Source organism: Oryctolagus cuniculus, chromosome 6, assembly GCF_964237555.1.
Source record: "Oryctolagus cuniculus chromosome 6, mOryCun1.1, whole genome shotgun sequence".
In the NCBI taxonomy this organism is placed as follows: Eukaryota; Metazoa; Chordata; class Mammalia; order Lagomorpha; family Leporidae; genus Oryctolagus; species Oryctolagus cuniculus.
In genome coordinates this window covers 37870175-37888687 of record NC_091437.1, presented here as the reverse complement: position 1 = coordinate 37888687, position 18513 = coordinate 37870175, and the positions used below count along the sequence as shown (strand labels likewise).

Here is an 18513-nt window from a genome sequence, read left to right as displayed (position 1 = left end):
GAGGCTTTAGGAATCATGCCCGGCTTACATCTCCTAAGCCTCCCACCAGGTGCCAGCATAACCAGTCTGCTCGGGCTCCCAGTCTGACCGCTTCCCCAGCATCCACCCTTCAGAGTCCAGAGCCAGTCAATCCATCCAGTGCCCCCTACCCAAGTCTAGAACCAGCCACACAAGGAATTCTTCCCTCCAGTCAGTGATCAGCCATGGCCATGCCAGTCATCCTTGCATCCAATCAGGAACCTGATCCCTCCCCGCACACACTGGCTGCTAGATGCAGACTCAGAGTTGGAACCTTGCACCTATAAAGGCGTGGTATACACGGCCTACACAGTGCATATCTGGTGGGAAAGTAGAGCTGGAGTGATCCTTAGAGACCTGAGAACACGCAAGCCTCCAGCCTTCAAGGTAAAGCTCAGCATAACCGACCTCTTTTCCTTCCAGGGTCGGAGGTAGGGGAGCCGCTGTGCGCCTGGGACACGTTCCAGGAAGCAGACTCCATAACTCAGCAAGAGCACCTAGGAGGGAGGGCTGAGCCCTAGGGCCAAACAGCAGTGAGCAGGGTCTCAGGACCAAATGCCAGGTCAGGGTGGGCTCTGGTGTGCCCCAAACCACAGCACCACCCTGAAAGAGGGAGGTGGGGCCCCAGGCCGTCAACAGCCATGGAGGGAGAGGAGCCTGGGGTCTTTGGCTACAAGAGGCACAGGCTGGGGTGGGGGAACCAGGATGGTCTAAAAATCTCTAAAGGGTGGCTTTCACCTTTGGTGGCCACAGGGGGAATTCTGAGGCCAACAAGTGGGAAGAGTCCCAGGGGCACGGGCTGGAAAGAGGGGAGGGCAGCGCCTTATCGCCTGGAGGTGGGCCAGAGCCTGACCTCATCCTCAGTGCCCTGGCTGGGTGCTGCCTGTGTGGGATTGCAGAGGATGATAGTGTTCGCTTTCTGCCACAGCGTGCAGTGCACTCTGCACCTGAACTCCTTGGCAATGCAGGGGGTGAAAACTCAGGGTAGCACCATCAACCCAGCAGCAGCCTGGGACATGGTGGGGTACAGGCATGAGTAAGGTCTGGTGAGACGTGGACTATCAGAGACCAGCCTGAGCCCCCAGCCCACCTTCTGCAACCCCAGAGGCCCAGAGATGGGAGGGGATCATCACACAAGAGTCGGGGGCAGAGCTTGGTTCCCCTGAGATCCCCCGACTCTGTGGCATTGGTTCCCGTCCTCCAGGCTAACAGTTAGCAATGTGGGAAGTGGTCACATTTAGATAGGGTGAAGGGGCTTGGAGAGTGAGTGCCTGGCTAGGGGTATTACAATTCCGCTTGTAAAGGGTGTAACCAATCTGGCTCTAAGGAGCCGAATGTTTTCCCCAGTATTCACCACCGTTTCTGTTCAGACCTGAAGGGAGGACACGGCAGAAGGTTTGCACAGGGTGCTGCGGCCCCAGGTGCTGCCTGGAGCAACCTTCACTTCCAGGGCTATGCAGGTCTGTACCCAGGGGGCATCCACACACACAGCGAACGCAGGCGGTACATTCCCCCTCCTCACACACACACTTCCCAGGCCAGAACCAGGGAGGAGGACAGAGCCCTGAGGGCCAGTAGCAGCGCGGAAGAAAGAAAGCAGCAAGACGGATTGAGGCAGAGTGTATTCAGAACAGGAGAGGAAACAGAATGGGGAAAGAGCTGGGTGCGGGGTGGGCTCTTCCGGTGCAGGCCCTCGCGGTCAAAGGGGAGCGTGGGTCCAGGACAGGGGGCGTGTCCCCAGTCAGGGAGGGGGCCTGGCCTCACCGAGCGGAGCTCCCTCAACTCCCCCACGCTGCACTCCCTCCGTGGGCAATGAGCTCAGTGAGAAGGCACCCCTGTTCCCATGGAGACCAGCCCGGAGCTCACGAACACTGCAGGCTCAGCCCAGCAGGGCACCGCCCCCACCACCCAGCTCCCCTCCGGGAGCCCAGAAATAAGGCTGGGGAAGAGGAAGTGGGTGGTCCCCAGCCCCCGGCCTTGGGATGCTTCCATCTGCATGCTGCCTCCTGCGTCTATATTTTCCCAGCCCCCATGAAGCCTGGTTTGAGGAGAGCTGCCCCCCATCAAAGGTACCAGCGCGGGGCGGGGGGAGTCAGATAATGTGGTACCCCAGCATCACTGTAGAAGAGACTCCGCCATCAGTCTGGTTAGGATCCAGGTCTCTTAAGTCTCGAGCTGCTCCTCAAGTCTCAGGGTCACCTCTGTCTCTCTGGTCCAGCCCCTGTCCTGTCCCCAGCCTCCAGGCAGCCATGGCCTGGGCCATCCCAGCGGTGGCTCCTGAGCTTCACGGGGCCACCCTCACGGCTGACGCTACCTGCTCGTGGCAACAGCCCACCTCCTTTTCCTCTCTTCCCGGGGCACTGTCTTGTCACTTACAAGGCCTATCTGTCTCTCAAAGCACCAGCCCACAATCTCTAGCTCTCAATCCTCACAGCTAGAAGGGCCCTTGGTACACAAATTAGAAAACCAAGGCCCAGAGAGGGGAAATGACTTGGCCAAGGTCCCACAGCAATTGGGAGGCTGGGATGGGGGTCAGAACCCCCCTCCCCGCACCCTCCCTCCTGCCTCTCTGGGTCCCCTTCTATCACCCCCAGGTGACTTCCTGTGGCTAGGCAGCTCTTTGCTAGCAGCTGCACTGCTAGCCCCTCGGACACCTGCACAGTCCTTCTCTAGTGCTCTCGGGGATGCCCCGGGACAGCCCCCCACCCCCACCCCAGAACAGCCAGGATGGAGCTGAGACAGCTGGGCCCAGGTGTCTCCGACCGGTGCAGCCAGGGCTCGGAGAGGGCATGGCATGGGGGCAGCTGCCCAAGGGCAGGAAGAACAGCCTGACCCAGCAGTGCTGGGCTCAGTCCACGTCCAGCAGCAGAGGAGGAGAGGTGGAGGGGAGGCAGAGCTCTCAGAAGCAGTGCTGTCCAGAGGCAGAAGTGGGAGAGACAGGCGTGTGGAGGCGAGAGTCCAGCAACAGGAAGCGAGATGCCGGCAGCTTGGGCAGCTGAAGAGGCAGACCCTGGACTGGCCACTGCCTCAGCACGATGCTGGCTTCGCCCTGACACCCCGAAGTTCACGAGGCAAGGGGCAGCCTAGTCCTGGTGAGGCTCTGCCCCTCACCAGGGAGGGAGTTCTGTCTCCATGACCCCTTCCCCATCCGACACAGTCCAGGCTGTACGGCAGGGGTGGAGGGGAGACGGCTCACACAGGGTCCTACGGCCAAGCTGGCGGCGGCTGCAGACGGTGCCATGGACTCTGCAGCCTCCTCACCCAGCCCCGGGCCCTGGGGGCCTTTCAGGGCAGGAGGACCCCAGCCCCAAGGCCGGGGGTGGGATGTCTGTTACTTGAAGCAGAAGGAAGGCTTCCACACCTGAGCCTCGATGCCAGCATTGCGGGTAGAGAAGGAGGGCCTGGGGGCCTGCTTGGCGCGGGGAGACCACGCCCTGGAGGGTGACACCGGCGAGACGTCGCTGCTGTAGGGAGGGCTCACGGCGGGGGGCTGGACACCATCCTGGCCAGGGGAGGCGTAGAGGCCTGGAGAGGAGCGGCAGGGCCGAGGCAGCACAGGGGACGGCGGGAGGGCTGCCTTGGGCAGACTGGGCCCCAGGTCCAGGGTGCTGGGCTTGGCAGGGGAGGCGGCTCTCGGCGAGACAGCTCGGGGGGAGGTGGCCCTTGGTGTGGCCCGGGCAGGCTCCTTGATGGGCGAGAGGACGAAGAGCGAGGGCCGCATGTGGTACGGGGGCTGCTTGGTGGGCTCTGGGCGCAGGACCCCGTTCTCGGGCAGGTAGCCGTGGTAGAGAGAGGCAGGCGGGGTCCGTGCGGGGCTGCGGGAAGCCACCCGGAAGCCCCCAGGTGCATTGGTGGAGTATTTCCAGGACGAGGGGAGGGACATGGTCGGAGAGGGGCAGCGGGCCAGCTCGACGGCCGCGGGACCCGATGACTCGATGACGTATTTCTCCATCCGTGACTGGCGGCGGGCGTACAGCTCAGCCCCCTTCCCAGAGGCCTCTGAGAGGTTCTGGTTGGGCTTGGGCTTGGGCTTGGCCTGGATGCGGGGAGACTTGAGGCAGGAGGCCCACTCGGGCACGGCTTCCTCTGCTGCGCTGTGGCCGGCCCTGTCGCGAGGGGCCGGCTCCTGCTGGAAGTTGGAGGCCTCGGCGCCCAGGGCGAAGGGCTCCTCGTCCGCTCCCACCTCACCGTGCTCCCTCTGCCTCCGCTTCTCGTCGGCCGTCTGCACCAGGTCCAGCAGGTCGGGGTTCGGGGTCGCCTTGGGCTTCTCCACGAAGGTGAACATGGACTTGCGGCTGCCCCGGCGGGCCATCGACTCCTCCAAAATGCCTGTCTTGCCGGTGGGCACTGCCTGGCCTTTCAGAGCAGGAGGCCTGGGGTCGGAGCTGGGGTACAGGGCAGAGTAGGATGGGGGAGAGCGAACCCGGGAAGCCGGGGGAGCCGCTGACAAGGTCTCGGCGTAGGTGGGTGGTGGCGTGAAGTGCCCCAAGGGGCGTCTCTCGGAGGCTGGGCTTCGCTGCCCCATCACCCTCCTCTCCACCATGGGGCTGTGGGACACCACGTGTCTCTGTGGCCGCGGGCTCCTGTCTGCCAAGGTGGGGGCCTGGGGAGCTGCAGCCTTCTCCCCAAGATGCCGTCTCTCTACCATGGGGCTCCGCTCCAGCTGGCTGCTGCCGCCCGGGGCCTGCATCCCAAAGGGCCTGGCGGTCCTGTTGACCACCGACGGGGGCTTGGCCAGGGTGAGGTGCACCTCGCTGTATGCCTTGGTGGGTGTGATGGCAGCTGCCTGTCCACACAGCTCTGGTTCTGCTGCCAGCCCTAGGGTGCTGGGCTGCACGTCGACCAGCAAGGAGCTGGATGTGAACTCTGGGGCGCGGGGGCCAGAGCTGGGCAGGGGCGTGGCTTCTCGGGAGAAGGCGCTGGTGGTGGTGGAAGGTGGAGCCGATACTTTATCGATGAGGAGTGTGCTGAACCTCACCTCATCCGCTGGTGCCCGGGATTGCCCGTCCGTGCACGGGGTGCTGGGAGATTCAGAATCTGGCACCGAGCCATTGGATGGGCACGGCCCCTCGGAGGCATGCTGTGGGGTGCTGGCCAGGGGCAGGCTCTGTGGGGTGACAGCTGCTGCTGGGTTCTGGTTGACATCCGTGGCCGGTGGGTTGCAGGTGCTGTTGGAAGCTGGTGCGGTGACTGTGGCACTGGGTGACGAGAGGTTCTGGTTGACATCTGTGGTCGGGCTGTGGTCCTCAGCTGGAGGAGGGGTAGGCGGGGACTGCTGGGCCTCCCGGCTCTGAGACAGGTGCAGCCCGTTGGCCGTCAGCAGGGCCGCATTCTCCTTTAGATAAACCACCAGTGGGACCTCCTCCTCCTCGCTGGCCATCTTCTCCAGGTGCCGCAGCAAGCCGGCGTCTTCCGAGTAGCCCTCCATGCTGGGGCCCCCTCTATCAGGGCCGTGGGGACTGGGCTTCCTTGGAGGGCCTGGCTGGGGTGGCGAGGGGGCACTCAGGCTTGGCCCTGGCACATGGCCCGCGGCGCTGGGCTTCTGTCCCCGCTGGCCACGGCTCTCCAAGGTAAACTCGTTCACCCGCTGCCGGCGCCTGTTGAAGAGCTGGACGCCGCGGGAGTTGGAGCTGGGAGGAGTGTTCAGCTGGGCCGCGATCTGCTGGCTGCGCGCCTTCGCCTCCTTCAGGTCCTTCTCGCTGAGGCTAGTGCTCCGGCCCAGGGCTGCGGGAGAGGGGCAGGGAGGGGGACAGAGGCCCGGTTAGCAGGCGCAGGCACACTGTTGCTCTCTCGGGAAATTGCCCTTCACCCACTGTTTCCTGGAATCGGCCCTAAAGACCCCCGCCCCACCTTTCATGGTCCCACTAGTGTCCCCCAGTTAGGCCTTCGCCAAGCCGTGTACGAACACCTTGCCCCTGCATGTCCCCCGCGGCTTCCGTGGCGGCTGCTCTCTCTGCTTGCAATACTCTTTGCCCAGATTCTCCATGTTGCTGGAGTCTCAGCTTAAAAGTCACTTCCCTGGAGGGGCCTCCCTTCTCCTCTCCCATCTCGTCACAGCTTTCATCACAACTTGAACCGATCGTTTTCATGTGCCTGCTTGTTTGTCCTCTGTCGTCACCCGGGAGCACGGCGGCAGTGACCTTGCTTGCTCACCTCCCTAATGACAGCGCTGCCCACGGTGCACCCTCTGCGGACATCACTGAACGCACCGGGGACCCCGGGCCCTTTGCCGCGTGCCTTTCTCAGGGCCTGCGATACTTTCCAACTTAGAGTAGTTGTTTGTACAAAGAGAAGCTGCTAACACTTTCTAGAACAGGAAATACAGTCACGTGGTCTAAAAATGCAAACAGAAGAGAGATATCCAGTGAGAAGCCTTCCCCCTCTCGACTGCTGCTCGTCACAGCTGCTTCTCCAGCCTTCTAGAATATCTTCCCGTTTCAGGGAGCACTTGCTTGAGGGGGAAACCAAGACTCAAAAACCTGTAGGTTACTGGCCCCAACTCTTACTGAAAAGACAGCACAGCTGGAGTGAGCTACAACTACTTCTCTCTGGGCCCACAGCCCACACACAAGCTGAGTGCTCCCCCTAAAATGTGGTCATTTGGGGATGTATCCGGGGACAGAGGTCAGGCTCATCTGTAAGTTCACTCAGGCCAGCCACCATGCCTCTCTCTGTCCCCACTGCTCAGCTGGCACACAGTTGGCGATCAACGTATGCTTCCTGAACAATGAACAAATGAATCGTCACACACGGATGCGGCAGCCTGTGGCCGGGCAGGCAGCTCAGTGAGTAGCTGAGAACATTCCTGCCTCCTGCACCCCGGCCCTCCTCCTCTCCCTCCTCCTCCAGTGGGAGCTAATTAGTCCCTGAGGAATCTGACACTGCCACCCTCCTCCCTTACCCTCACTAGCAGGGGCCATGACCTGCTGGGTCTCCAGGGACAGTCTACCTCAACACCCTGCCAGCCATGCTCCCAATTCATGGAGTCTCAAAGCTGGAAGGGGCCTTGTGCAGTGGCTAGTTCACCACCACCCCAGTTACAGGTAGGGAAACTGAGTCCAGAGAATGACCTAGGGTAGAGGCTGTTGAGTGCAAACAGCAGCTTCACAGGGACCAAGCCAAGCAGCCGCAGGCTCTCTGGCCCGAATCTCCCTCCCTCCTCTCATCAGAGCCTGGCTGCTTCCCACTGTGCTGGAAACAGAGAAAGCGCGTAGCCCACCTCACCCGCCCACGACACCTGCTGTCCGTCAGGGCTCCTCTCCTGCCTGGATCACCGCATGTGGCAGCGAGGACGTTTAGCCAGGCTGCTCCCTGCGGGGAGCTAGGGAAGGGGTCACCAGCCCCATGGGAGAGCCCGAGGGGCAGCTCAGCTCCTGCAGTGTCGGTTTCCTCTGCTCTGCGTCTGCCCTAATCCCAGCTCGGCCATCTGCTAGCTCTGCCACCGTGGCAGGTGCCTGCACCTCTCAAGGCCCTGGCTTCCTGAACTGAGAAGAAGTTGGGGGTCAGAGGACCTTGGGGTTGGGAGGCCACAACGCGGTCCTGAGTGCCAGGTGGGCAGGGCAGGGTGCTCAGGTTACTCCGAGAGGAGCCGGCACGTGGGGAGCCCCCTGGCTGCTCCCCTGGGGGAGGAGTTTCACGCGATGGAGGGAGGTCCTGCAGGTCACATAGCAGGGCCTTCCGGGGTTAAGGGGAGATGGAGCTCCCCGCCCCAGCTCACAGAAGCTCTGACTCTCAGAGCTGACACTTGGACCAACTGTCCACACGATTCTCACCTCCCCAAAACCCTGGCCCTGAGTGTTCACCTGCTGAGGGTGTCCCTTCCCAAGCCCCATCCTTCCACCTTACACACACACACCCCGCTGCCCCCAGCCTGACGGCCCTGCAGAGATTGAGACAAGACCCAGCCCCATGGGACACAGAAGTTTCACATGGCACAGCAGCAACACGGCACTTACTGCACACCTTAACACACACACACACACACACACACACCCGGCCAGCAACCCTGCAAGCACAAGCTGTTATTGCGCATGTTCTGTTGAGGAACCCAGGGCTCAGAGAGGCAAAGCAAGCTGCCTGAGGTCACAGAGCCAGGAAGGAGTGGAGCCGGTACCCACCTGGCTTTCTGTGGCTGCATGCTCCCACAGGGCTGCGCTCAGAGAAGGTGCTTTGGGGACTGAATAATACAGATTTCTCTCTCAAAAAAATGCATTTTTCCAGTTCTCTCCTTCATTTTCTGCCTCTATCCCATTTCCCAGGGCTCTGAAAGGCCCTGGGTTGAGGAAAAATCCTCAACTGCTGGAGTGTGAAGGGGCCTGGGAGGCGCGGAGAGGAGGCCGTGGGCCCGGGGCCACTGCACCCAGCTGGGCCCCATTCACAGCCTCCACCTCTGTGAGCTTGGAACTGCCCCCAAGCTACTGTTCTGGGAAGAGAGGAACCAGAAAGAAAAGGCCAGGAGGGGAGTGAGCGCTGCCCTCTGAGGACAGCTCCCAGGCCTCCCGGCCCTGCCCGCACTGACTCCATGGCAAAGGAATGCAGCGGGAGGTTTGGACCAGGCCCAGCCAGCAACCCTGATGACTTCTGCCACCCTGCACAAACAAAGTGGGGAGAAGGGGGGCTTAGGCCAACCACAGGCACCCCAGAGTCCCTTATCCCAGGGCAGCAAGGGGACAGTACCATCGAGAAGTCCCCAGACTAGGGAACTGCCACTTAGGGTGATGCCCCAGGAGGCTGATCCAAGGCTGTGCTCCTTGGTGTCAGAGAGGTGGGAAGTTACCAAGGGCGCCCTCATGCTGCCTGGCTGTGGCCTGCACCCCTGCAGGTCGGGGTGCCAACCTTTTCAGGACCTACGCTGGACCCTCGAAGTGAAGACAAGCTTTCAGGAGAGGAAGGGGAGGAGGAGCAGCGCCAGGCGGAGCCACCTGCGGTCAGGAGGGCAAATGCTGAAGAGGGGCAGGGAGATGAGGAGCCCCGAGCACAGCTGCTCTGGGGAACCTGGGAGCGGCCACTGGGATCCCCGACAGCAGCCAGCATTCCTGTCTGCCCCCACAACCCCATCCCCTGGCCATGCAGCTTAGAGGTGGCAGGGCTGGGATTCAAAAGCCACAAAGCCTGAACCAGTCTGCCTTCAGACCTGGACTCTGGGGCCCGGGGGCACTGAGACCGGCTCCAGTGTGCCTGGACAGCAGGCTACAGCGGCCTCAGCACGGCTCTTTCCCCTAAACTCAGCTTTCGCTCCAGAAAAAGAGCTGAAAAGTTTATTCTTACTAAGGTGGAAATGACTGATAGGGCATGAAAGACTGGTAGAATGGGAAGATCAGGTTAGGAGGCCAGAGACCCCCTGGGCTACTATCGCTCATGCAGGAACAACCCCTCCGCCCCCCACGCCTCTTGGCACGGCAGCCAGCTCCGGCCCCCCTCGGACCTGTCTGGACCAAGAATCAGAGAGGTGGGGAAGGGAGGCCAGAGCAGGAGGTCAGGACAGGGAGAATTCAAGGAAATGTTTCTTCACACGGCTGCCGTCAATGGGAGGGTCCAGGCCTGGGTGGGCCAGGGGGCCAGGGCAGGAACAGAGGCTGGCTGGAGGCAGGCCATTGTGATGGCTGGGAGTCTTGGCAACAGGACGGGTAAACAGGCTGAGTAAACTGCCCCCCTGGCGGGGTCAGGAAGGAACCAATGGCTGGCCGCTGTACAACCCCTGGCTCAGCTGGGGGCAGGAAGATGAAGAGGCCTGAGTAATGGCCTGGCTCCCTTGCCAGCCCCTGCCCTGCATCCGCCGGCTGGGCTCGGAGGAGGAAGTGACACAGTCTCCATGCCCTGGGGAGCTCTCCTCACACACCAGAGTCACGGGGAGTGCAAGCCGACTGCGGCCCGGCAGGCTGCCCATCTGGGCTCCGCGGGCAGCCAACCCCGATGCAGCCCAGGTGCAGGGACAGCCAGTGTGGGGGACTCAGGGTGGGGACAGGGGAGCCTGAGGCCCGGCTCCAGCCTTGCCACTTGCAGAAGCCACCATACCCTCTCTCCCTGGATGCCCCAAGGGAATCCCACCTGCCCTAAGCCAGGCGCCCCACACCAGACAGGCGCCCGCCGATACTCCTCTTACTCACTCTGGCTGGGTTCTTGCTGCAGCCCATCTGCCCCTTGGTTGCTCCCTGCGGCCTCCGGGCCTCGGCTCCCAAAGCCTCCAGCCAAGGCAGCCAACTGCCTGGCTGACAGCGGGAGGAAAATCCCACATAGGCAGCGGCAGCACGGAGGAGCTGGATCTGACTTCTCTCCTCCTCAGATGACTCAGCCCAGCTCTTTATCAGGAAAACCGATTTTGCAACAGCCTTTTAAATGGCCTCTCCACCCCCCAGTCTCTCCCCCGCCAATCAACCCATCCTACGCTGCCACATTCGTCTTCCCACACTGCCGCTCCACTCGTGTCTCTCCTGCTCCAAGCCCTTTGCTGCCTCCCCACGTGGGGACCCAGGGGAGAGCCCAGACCCGGTGTTCAAAGCCCCTAACATCAGTGCCCTCGAACCTCCTCTCTCTGCCCCTGACAAGGGGGGGAAGGAGGTCAATCCGTGGCTCACGGTTCCCAGGCTCGCCCTGTGTGTTCCAGATCCCTCCAGCCAAAACTCGCCCCACCCCGGGCTAGCTCACAAGTCATCACCACCTCCAGGGGGCCTGGCCCGCACCACCAGGGAGGACATGCTCACCGCATGCCAGGCACCCTGACGGCCTGGCTTCCTTCACCTTCCCGGCTCCCCACGAGGCGGCAGTACGCTCATGTCGGTGCTACAGAAGAACCAGGCTCAGAGGGGTGCAGGGACTTGCTCAGGGTCACACAGCCAGTCAGGGGCAAAGCTGAGGTTCAGCCAGGGGTGGCCCAAAAGCCCGACGCAGGGCCTGTGACAAGGGCCACACTGCCCCCCTCCCATTGTCAGGCTGTGCACTCTCCCTGATCACGGGGACCATAAATGCTCTGCTTCTGTATTCCTGCCACACCCCCACATCGCCCACAGGCACTTGCAGAGAAACGGTGAAGTCGCTGAGGCCACAGCGGGTGCTAAGGGCTTCCCGTGCCTCTCGGTGACCCCTCTCAGCAACCCATCAAGGAGCCTCCTGCGTCCCCACGTACTCGACGAGGAAAACAATGCAGACACTAAGTCACCCCCGCTCTCCCAGCCAGCGAGGGGCAGAGCAGAGGCACAGCCGGGCGGCCCACCCTGCAGCGCTCCAAGTGCACCTGCCTTCTGCGTGCTCTACTCACGGGGCAGGGGCCCTTTCCTGACCCACTGTCCTTGTCCCAACCCCCACGGCCACGTCTTGTGGGAAGCCCTGGTCATTCCAGCGAGACTCCTAGACCCGTGCTGTTCGCCTGCTCAACCTGGCACAGAGGCCTCAGAGGGGAAACAGGTTGATGCCAAGGCGAGGAGGCTGATCTGAACGCCCATCTCTGCAGTCCATGGTGGGGAGTGGACTCCCAAGTCACCCATGCACTGCTCGCTGCTGGCTGACCAGGGTCCTACTAAGGGGCATCGGCCAGGAGCCACAGCCTCCCTTCGGCCGAATCGCTAATCTCCAACAGGTAGATTTCCAGAAACCTGGAAATGGGGAGAGAGATGCAGGTTCAGTCCCAGGTAGACAGCAAAGTGGAGAGGCGGGGGTCACAGCCAAGGTCAGAGTCCCGGCTCCCTCCCGCTGTGCCGCCCTCCTCCCCAGCTCCCTGGATGCTGTGGGAACACAGAAAGGACTCACACCCAGGCACACACACCCGTCCAGGAAAGAGAGTCCTAGAGGCAAGAGGGCCAGGGCAGGGCCGAGACGGTTTCCCCTACCCTGTGCCTGTGCCAGGACACAGCCTGGTCACCAGCAGGCCCCTGCTGCTCGTGGCACAGCCTGGCACACTCTGGGCCCTGCACAAACATGCAGCCCTCCCCCTTAGCTCTGGGCCAGCCTAGTGCCCGGGCTCGTCTCCAGTCTCTCCAAATGCCACAGCCCCAGCAGGGGCCAGCGCCCAAGGAGGGACCCAGCAGTGCTGCCCAAGTCACTTATGGAAGCACCAGTGCTCCCACAGTCATCCCCAGAGACGAGCCCAGGTTTGCTGAGATGCTAGACTGGAGTTCCTGAGAGTGGCTCCTGGTGGGGAGGGGAGAGAAGGAAGGAGGAAACAGTATATCTATGGGCAACAGGAGACCAAACCTCCAGTCTTACATCTAGGAGGCAAAATGTTCCACTAAGAGCTGCGAGAGCATACAGCCTAGAGGAGAGTGGAGTTAGGTTGAAGCAACCAGGCAGGCGCTATGTGCTCCAGGTCTCAAAAGATGGCGATAAGGAGGTGTTTCAAGCAACAGGACAGTAGCTCAGCAGAGGCTGGAAGGCGAGGGGTAACTGCCCAGATGCACCTCCCCCAGCCCAAGTCCAGAGCAGCTGGAAGGAGCTTTTGTCACCGGGACACACACGCCTCCCGGGCTTGCCCGAGCCGAGGGAGAGTGGGGTATGCCAGGCACAGTTCCACAGTGCATACATCTTACATGGCCCAAGCCTGAGACCAGGGACACTGTGTGGTCTGCCGCGGGCCTCAGTTACATAACTGCCCACTGCTCCGGGCTCCTGGGCTCGGGCCACAGCCTGCAGGGACCCTCCGCCGCCGCCTCTGCCATCCGACAGCCCGCAGGGACCCTCCGCCGCCACTGCCTCTGCCATCTGTCTGGGCCGCTTCCTTACAGAAGAGGCCGCCCAGCAGCCGCAGCCCCAGGCGAGGGCCAGCACCCTGTGGTAAATTCCCCACATTCCTTCCTCACAGAAAAATAAATAAGCGGGGACCAGAGAGGCAGGCAGGATGAGGAGGACAGGGGAGGGGCGCTGGCGGCTGCTCCGCCCCAGAGGCCTCACCTGAGCCAGCCCCTGGGGTCCAGTGTAAACGCCCCTGGGGGAGGGGGGTCCTCAGGAGAGCTCACACCTGCCCAGGGCACACCCACTGTCCCTGCGCCCAGCGTGCGGGTGAGTGGGGTTCTTCTTGTACTACGTGGCTGCATGTCTGCCTCCAAGGTGTGGGGTAAGCAGTGCCTTCATCCCCATTTTACAGAGCAGGAAACGGAGATCGACGTCCCAATGCCCCCCTCCCGCTCTCAGAGGCACTCCAGGGCCACCTCACGCAGCCAGGTGCCTCCTGGCTCTGCCTCTGCCTCGACAAGGCACACGGGCTGGGGAGCAGTCAACGAAGCCTTTGGCACAAAATCAGCCTCGGCCCAAGTCTACGGGGCTGGGCCCTGCCCGCTTCTGTCCACTCCACCTGCCCTCTCTGGTCCATTCTCTCACTCCTGCTCAGACAGCTGCTAGCCAAGCTCACCCCCCTCCCTGCCCCCAGCCTGCTCGCCACACGGGGACCCCAGTAGCGACAGCCAGATCTGAGCCTAGGGCCTCCAGGGGACAAGTCCCAGGTCCGGGAGTTCCAGAGGGAAGGAGCAGCCAGGAGGACCACACAGCTCTGGGGCATAGGAGGCTGCTGGCCCTGCCCTGGCCCTGGCCCCCTCCCGCCAGTTACCCACCAGCAGGTGTGAGAGGCAGAATCATCCAGTGCCACCCTCTCCCCGGGGCCTCAAACTACAAAAGCAGAGACCAGAAGTCAGGAGACTTAGTCCCAGCCTCTGCCTGGTCACCATTTGGGTCAGACACTGTGCTACTCCCTGACCTACTGGGGGCCTCGGTTTGTTCACCTGTGCCAAAGACCAGTGGTTCCCAGGCGTGGTGCCCTCACACCTCCGTGAGAAGCCAGAGGATTCAGGTGGCACTCTGATAATCACAGGTCAATGTTGGTAAAGCGCTATGTTAAACACAGCAAACCCATGATCTCAGGTATGCTACTGCTTAGGGAGAGGCTAGCGTGGAAAGTGCAATAAGAAAATGAGGCAATAGAGGGCTGGTGCTGTGGTGTAGCGGGTAAAGCCACCGCCTGCAATGCTGGCATCCCATATGGGCGCCGGTTCAAGTCTCAGCTGCTCCACTTCCAATCCAGCTCCCTGCTAATGGCCTGGGAAAGCAGTAGAAGGTGGCCCAAGTGTGTGGGCCCCTGCACCCACATGGGAGACCTGGAAGAAGCCCCTGGCTCCTGGCTTCAACCTGGCCTAGCCCTGGTCATTGCAGCCATGTCGGGAGTGAACCAGTAGATGGAAGATCTCTGTCTGCCTTTCAAATAAACAAATTGAAAAAAAAAAAAAAAGAAAGAAAAAATGAGACAATTGAAAGAACAGAAGGACATGTGGTGCATGGATTTGTTCATTAAGCTAATGGTCTCCGTACACCAGCTAAGGGCCAGGCACTGTTCACAGCCCGGAAGAGAAAAAGGCAGCTCTCTGCTTGCAATTCCGGCAGGGGAGCGAGAGTGAACAGTGAAGTCCGTCAGCTGGGAAACCCAGAGAGCAAAGTAAAGAGGGACAGGAAACGGGCGGATGGACGGGGAGGAGGGTGGTTTGCAAAGGTGCAGCGGTTATCATGATCACCCTCATTGAGAAGGCTGACCCGAGCCAAGAACTGAAGCAGGAGAGGGAGTGAGGCGCAGGCGAACGGTGACCAGGCAGAGGCAACAGCTGGTGCTAAGGCCCTGAGGCAGGCTGCTGCCAGCAGGCTGGGGGATGCTGCTGCACAAGACGTGGGGATCCTTTGGGACCGTGGGGATGTCCCCGCACTGCCAGCATCTGTGCACATATCAGCCCTCTCACTGCCCGGTAACACTCGGACACCCCTGCCAATAGCAGTATGTCTGCCTTCACACGTTCTCCTGTGCACAGAGGGGCTGCCGGCTCCAAGCCTGCACTCCTCACAGCGGGGCATACCCAGGCACGTGTGCATGCCACAGAGGTGTACACTCACGGGTGTGCACATGGGGGCACGTGGCAGACTGGTGCCACATACGTGTGTCAGCCACATGCCTTGTGGGAGAGGCCGTGTCTCCTCCCACCAGTCTGCCCTGTCTTCAGGTACCTGAGTTACCAGGTGATTCTCCTCTTGAGGGTAGGTGCTACCAAAAAGCGGTACGTGCAGTTTCAAATCCACACGTCCAGCATCTCGGCTCCTCCTCGGTCCTCATCTCCCTCCACGGTGGATACATTCAGAACTGCCACCAGACGCGCACACAGCCCAGGGGACCATGTTGCGGTAGACAATGTCCCCTTTCCTATGCCTCCTGCACTGATGCAGGACGAGCCTTCCACAGCTCTGTCCACAGAGACAGCCACACCAGCCCCATCGGTCCTGGTCACAGGCACACCCGGCTCCATTCCCTTAGGGCGCTCGCGGGCAGCTCGAGAGCAGGAGGAAAGCACCAGACTGCGAGCCGAGCCAGAGGCCTGGGTTTAGCCTCTGTCCGGCCTCCAATCCAGTGAGGAGGCTTCAGGCAAGCCCTTTCCCCTCTGTGGCCCAGATCAGAAACCTGGAGGGCCAGGATCGTGGCGTGCAGATTAAGCCGCCTCCGGCAATGCCACCATGCCGTATGAGCACCGGTTCAAGTCCTGGCTGGTCTACTTCTGATCCAGCTCCCTGCTACTGTGCCTTGGAAAACAGTGGAGGATGGCCCAAGTGCTTGGGCCCCTGCACCCACGTGTGAGACCGGGATGGGGTTCCAGGATCCTGGTTTTGGCCTGGCCCAGCCCCATCTGTTATGGCCATCTGAAAACTGACAGTATATGGAAGATCTCTCTCTCTCTTTCCCTCTGTCCCTCTCTTCATTTTTCCCTTTGCTGCTCTACCTTTTTAAAAATTTTTTTTTAAAGATTTACTTTATTTTATTTGAAAGAGTTACAGAGAGAGAAGAGACACACATGCACACACACAGAGGGGGAGGGAGAGGGGGAAGGAGGAGGGAGAGGGGGAGGGAGAGGGAGAGGGGGAGGGAGAGGGACAGAGGGACAGAGGGAGAGGGACAGAGGGACAGAGGGACGGAGGGGGAGGGGGAGGGGGATCTTCCATCCCCTGGTTCATTCCCCAATTGGCCATAATGGTCAGAGCTGCACTGATCCGAAGCCAGGAGCCAGGAGTTTCTTCCGGGTCTCCCACATGGGTGCAGGGGTCCAAGGACTTGGGCCATCTTCTACTGCTTTCTCAGGCCATAGCAGAGAGCTGGATAGGAAGTGGAGCGGCTGGGTCTTGAACTGGCGCCCATATGGGATGCTGGTGCTTCAGTTCAGGGCATTAACCCGCTGCGCCACAGTGCTGACCTTTTAAATAAATAAATGTCTTCTTTTTAAATTTTTTGTTAAAAAGAAACCTGCACACATATCAGAACTCCTCTGGCAAGTGTTCAAATGCAGATGCCAAGGCTCCCCCAGACCCAGACCCATGGGGTCACAGAATCTGCACAATAACAGGCTCCCCAAGGGTTCAGATGCATACCCAGTGGGGGACCCGCCAGGGTTCAGAGCCCATGGTATTATAACTAAGCTTCTAAGCGAGTTCACACAGGGAAAGATGCCTGGCACCTGGCACATGTCCAGCACAGAGTAAGACCCCCTAACATTAGCAAATACACATTGAATAAAGTGTATTTCTACACATCACCATGTATGGTGATTCCACACCACTTTGTGCGTGTGTACAACACTCTGGTGGCTTTCCCAGCACTTCTCACCCACCAGAGAGAGGCAGAGTGGGGACTGTCATACCGTTTCACAGACTAGAAAATGGAGCCAAAGGCCAAGGACCCGCTCGGGGCCTCACGGCGCACAAGCTTTTGCCTCCTGACCAGAGATCTCAGCACAGCCTCGAGCCACGTGGCATCTTGTCCTGACTGCCAGCCCACAGTGTCCCTGTCCTTCCCATTCCAGGTTCGTGAAATCCCTGGGCTCACATGACTTCTCCAGTAACGCAAGGTGGGACATCAACCGGCGCATTTTCGTCTGGCCATAGGTCCCTCCGTGGACAGTGCAGGGGGTCCAAACCCTGATGCTACTTCTTGCTGCCTTTTGATCTAAAACGGGTGCTGGGTTCTAGCTGATCTGAGTTCCCTGTGATAGCCAGCGACGATGACCTTTCCAAGCCTGGTAGATGCTGAGCTCAGTGTCCTTGTCTGTGAAAAGGTCTGTTAATCCCCACCCGGCCGGGTGGCTGTGCAGGGAGCTCTCGCAGGTGCAGAGTGCCCAGCGTCAGGCCCGACATGCTGCCTCTCCTGACCCCCGGAGGGCAGGAAGTCTGTTTCATTCCTTGGCGCTCAGGCCTGCACGCACACCCACACCTGCTGCATCTAATAGGTGCTCAACAAATACGAGCTCAGTGAACGAAGGCATGAGATCCTACTAAAGCAGCTCTCTCCTTCTGGCCGAAAGTCATATTCCAAGCCCCAAAGCCCAGCTGGAGAGCTGGGAGCCCTGGGCAGGAACGGTCAGGGCCAGAGCGATGAGTCGTGGGTCCTGGGAAGCTGCCCTCCCGTCGCCCATCGTGGACACTGCACTGGGAGGGCCATGCGCCGGGAGCCCTGGACGCAGGCCTGTTGAGTCACAGGCGTACATGAAGCACCAGTACGTTCCCTCCTCATGATCCTGCCACACTAAGAATAGCATCGGCTACCCTTCCAGGGATTCCGACGGGAAGGGGGCAGGACACCAAGAAGGGGACAGGCAGAGGAAGGCCTCAAAGGGCTAGGAACCACACCTCCAAGCTCACTCTCCCAACCCATTCAGACAGGAGACCCTGGAAGTTAGAGCAGAAAGGGCTCTCAGGGGCCACCTGCCAGGAGTTCTCAAGGGGCAAAGGAGAGGCTGAGAGGGCACCTCCTTGTCATGATGCCCACCCTGCGCCCCCAACCTCCCCCTCCTTCCACATGGGATGAGCCTGGGGCCCCTCGCGCCTGCTGTGTCAGACTCTGCAGAGGGAAGAATCGTCTATGACTTATTTCCTTTTTCAAGTTTAGAAGTGGCCAGCCCCTCGCACAACTTCCCATGCTTTCCTGTATGCAGGAACCACTCAGGATGCCGCTAGGATGCACACTGCTGATTCTGCAGGTGGCGGTGGGCCTGGGGGTCTGCGTCCCTAACTAGGCTCTGGGTGACGCTGGCCAGGAAAACCAGGGCATGTCCTAGCATACAGACACGGAGACTGAGGCCCAAACAGGGAAAGGGATGAGCCCAAGAGCACACAGCAGAGATGGGCTCAGGAAGCACCACCCCCGCCCCGCCCCGCCCCTGCCACGGCCATCCCAGGGCTGAACAGGGGTGAATGGAGGTGCCTGGAGGGCAGCAGGGGCCAGGTAGTTCGGGGGGCAGGCCTGGCTCAGCCAAACACGGAACCTCCTGGGGTCTAGACCCACACAAGGGACCCAGCGACATAACAATTCACCTGACCAGAGACACTCAGCATGAGTGACTACAGCCTTCCACCCACACGCAAGTCCTCCCAGGCCTGAGCAGGGGTGAGGGAGATGGGGGATTGTGTCTGTGGGTCACAACTCACCTCAGAGGCCAGACACAGGGCTGGTGTGGGGCGGGGGGGGAGTGAAACTAAAATGCAAACAAGCTCCAG

General features: G+C 60.8%; 1 protein-coding gene across 7 annotated transcripts in view; it reads right to left on the bottom strand.

Annotated features, from left to right (window-relative positions):
- The window catches only part of SYNPO (synaptopodin), a 50523-nt gene that overhangs the window by 3387 nt on the left and 28623 nt on the right, over nt 1-18513 (bottom strand). For 4 of the 7 annotated variants that reach the window (XM_051843525.2, XM_070076321.1, XM_070076323.1 and 1 more), the window contains one exon: nt 3380-5742. In XM_051843525.2, the coding sequence (XP_051699485.2) occupies nt 3380-5742 (2363 nt within the window). Of the gene's footprint in view, nt 1-1622; nt 5743-8135; nt 8430-10124; nt 10291-18513 lie in introns of those variants that run through there. The other 3 variants (XM_051843527.2, XM_051843529.2, XM_070076322.1) reach the window with 3 other exon arrangements.